Source organism: Cebus imitator, unplaced genomic scaffold (assembly GCF_001604975.1).
Source record: "Cebus imitator isolate Cc_AM_T3 unplaced genomic scaffold, Cebus_imitator-1.0 Scaffold254, whole genome shotgun sequence".
Classification (NCBI taxonomy): Eukaryota; Metazoa; Chordata; class Mammalia; order Primates; family Cebidae; genus Cebus; species Cebus imitator.
The window spans coordinates 3054980-3058019 of record NW_016107569.1 but is presented as its reverse complement, the minus strand read 5'-3'; the positions used below and the strand labels follow the sequence as shown (position 1 = coordinate 3058019).

The 3040-nt window shown below is 51.3% G+C and overlaps 1 protein-coding gene across 6 annotated transcripts in view; it reads right to left on the bottom strand.

Annotated features, from left to right (window-relative positions):
* The window catches only part of KYAT1 (kynurenine aminotransferase 1), a 38114-nt gene that overhangs the window by 7718 nt on the left and 27356 nt on the right, over nucleotides 1–3040 (bottom strand). For 5 of the 6 annotated variants that reach the window (XM_037728066.1, XM_017499142.2, XM_037728069.1 and 2 more), the window contains 2 exons: nucleotides 1958–2016; nucleotides 1499–1646 (listed from right to left, as the gene is read on the bottom strand). The exons of the other annotated variant lie outside the window; for it this stretch is intronic. In XM_037728066.1, coding sequence (XP_037583994.1) covers nucleotides 1499–1646; nucleotides 1958–2010 — 201 coding nt within the window. In that variant the 5' untranslated portion in view covers nucleotides 2011–2016. The remainder of the gene's footprint in view (nucleotides 1–1498; nucleotides 1647–1957; nucleotides 2017–3040) is intronic. 6 annotated transcript variants of the gene reach the window in all.

Here is a 3040-nt window from a genome sequence, read left to right as displayed (position 1 = left end):
AAAAAAAAAAAAAAAGGAAAGAAAAAGCAGCAAGAAAAAGACACATACCCAAATGAATTTTTTTCAGCCCAACCAACCCAAGAAGAATTTTTTTTTTTTTTTTAAATCAAAGAAGGAACTTTCCAACCAGCACTGAGACCAGCCTATTGAGTAAACCTTACTGGAAGGCAATTATTTACTTATTTATTTGTGAGACAGGATCTCATTATGTTGCACTGGCCTCAAACTCCTGGGCTCAAGCGATCTTCCTGCCTCAGCTTCCCATGTAGCTGGGATTATAGGCACACACTGCTTCTTAACAATACCCACCTATTATATTTATAAATATTTATAGCCTTTCATTCACTAGTTTTACTTCTAGGAATTTATCTTAAAAAAGTACATATGTATACAAAGATGTCCACACAGGGATATTCACCATGGCACTGCTGATGATACTGACAGCAGGAGCAGTCCATCAGTGCAGGACTGCTTAAATAAATTATGGCACATCTAGGCAACAGAGCAGTATGCAGCCATTAAAAAGAATGAGGGCATGGTGGCTCATGCCTGTAATCCCAGCACTTTTGGAGGCCAAGGTGGCAGGATCACTCAAGCCCAGGAGTTTCAGACCAACCTGGGCAACATGGTGAAACCCTGTCCCTACAAAAAATGCCCCCCAAAAACTAGCTGGGCATGGTGGCCCACCCCTGTAGTCCCAGCAACTCTGGAGGCTGAGGTGGGAGGATCACATGAGCCCCAGGAAATGGCAAATCATGTGAGCCCCAAGAGGTAGAGGCTGCAGTGAGCCGTGATCATGTCATTACACTCTAGCCTAGGTGACAAGATGAGACCCTGGCTCAAAAATAAATAAATAAATATATATATATATATATATATATATTGTCTTGGTATGGTGACACACACCTGTAGTCCCAGTTACTCGAGAGGCTGAGGTGGGAGGACCACTTGAGCCTGGCAGAGTTGAGGCTGCAGCGGGCCATGATGGCGCCACGGCACTCCAGCCTGGATAACAGAGTGAGACACTATCTCAAAAGAGAAAAAGAAAAGAACCATTGTTCTAATCCAAGCTTTGGATTAGAGAGATTAGCAGTGGATTTGGTATGTGGTCCTTTCCAGAAAAAGTTTGGATTTAGAGTATAATCCAATCAGTAGCTCGTCTTCCAGGACTTGGTTTCAGTGTCACCTCCTCCATGAAGTCTTCACGCATCTCTCCAGCCCCCTCCCCAGGTTTCATTCCCTCCTTGTTACTCCCACAATATCCCACCCTCCTCCATCACTGCACGTATCAACTGCCTGTCATTACTGGTTTCTTGTCTGCCATCCTCACTAGACCACGAGGCACAGGCTCTGGGACAGAGGACACGCTCAGTAAACACTGAACTATGGTCAGACAGAATCCCCTGGCTCTGTCCCCTGACACCCGTGTGGGATTGATGTCCAGAAAGCCCTGCCCCCTTCCTCCCCCAGTGCCTCCGGGAGAGACAGAGAGACTCACAAACGCCTTGGTGTACTGGTTCAGCATGAAGTCTCTGCTCACCGCGTGCTGAAAGGCTTCCACGGCAAAGTCTGGGGGCGGGAAATCAGGGAAGCCCTGGCCCAAGTTCACGACGTCATGCTCACTGGCCAGTTTGACAAACTCCACCCTGGGTGACAAATGGAGAATCAGTATAGCCCACCATCCTGACCTGGATTTTGGTCTGTTTAGAAAAACTGGACAACTGGCCAGCACAGTGGCTCGCGCCTGTAATCCCAGCACTTTGGGAGGCCGAGGTGGGCAAATCTCTTGAGGTAAGGAGTTCGAGACCAGCCTGGCCAACACAGTGAAACTCTGTCTCTACTAAAAATACAAAAATTAGCCAGGTATGGTGGCCATCCCTGAGTTGCTGTAAACCCAGGGATGGCCAACCCATGCCCGAGAGGACACCCACACACCTTCCCAGCCCAGCTGGCTCACCAGGGGTTGTGGTCGATCCCGTCCAGCCTTCGGGCCTGCAGCTGTTTGGCCATGGTGAGCTGGAGATGAACAAGTGCAAGGTCAGAGATGGAATCTGGGGGCCGAGGTCGCAACTCGAGCACGGGAGGGCCGGCTGCTTTTAGGTCATAGCCCCACCCTGTCTGATCCCAGGGAGGAGGCAGAGATCAGAGCTTACAGAAGGCAGGGCAGGTTTCTGCCCGCCCTCAAGCCTGTTACCCTCCAAACCCTAGCCTGGCTCCTCCCCACTCCAGCAGCCCCCACCTCTCCAACCTGCAGGGCCGCCTGGCACCTACCCAGTGGAGGCTTCCAGCCCTGGCTCCATGTGTCCTGAGACGGAGCCTGACTTGGCCAGGTTAAAGTCTGACTCAGGACGGGCTGAGGGTTAAGAAAGAGGAGCAGGAGGTGGGCAGAGAGGGAGGACGGGGAGGGAAGGTAATGGCAACAGGGACAGCAGCAGCCTCCACTTACAGTGGTCTTGCTAAAGCACGTCCATTTAATTCCCAGAATGACCTGGCCAGGCCCAGCTTATCAATGAGAAAACAGAATGTGGAAAACAGGCTGGAGGGTGCAGGAGGGGAAGTGATGTGTTCAAGGCCACACAACAAACACTCAGATTTAGGCCTGTTGGACCCAAAGCCAGGTTCTAACTCTGACAGAGGCACTAATCCAGTCCTGGGAGGCTCCCAGGGTCCTGGCTCCTGGCTCACCCCTCCCTGGTGTTCCTCCCAGGCCAGCTCCCTCCTCAGCCGTGGATGTACAGAAAATGGCCAGGGTCCAGGTGCGGTGGCTCACGCCTGTAATCCCAGCACTTTGGGAGGCTGGGGCGGGCAGATCCCCTGAAATCAGGAGTTCAAGATCAGGCTGGCCAACATGGTGAAACCCCGTCTCTACTAAAAATATAAAAATTAGCTGGGCATGGTGGTACCCGCTTGTAATCCCAGCTACTCGGGGGGCTGAGGCAGGAGAATCGCTTGAACCCAGGAGGCAGAGGTTGCAGTAAGCTGAGAACACACCACTGCACTCCAGCCTGGGAACTAGAGTGAAACTCAGTCTGGAAAAAAA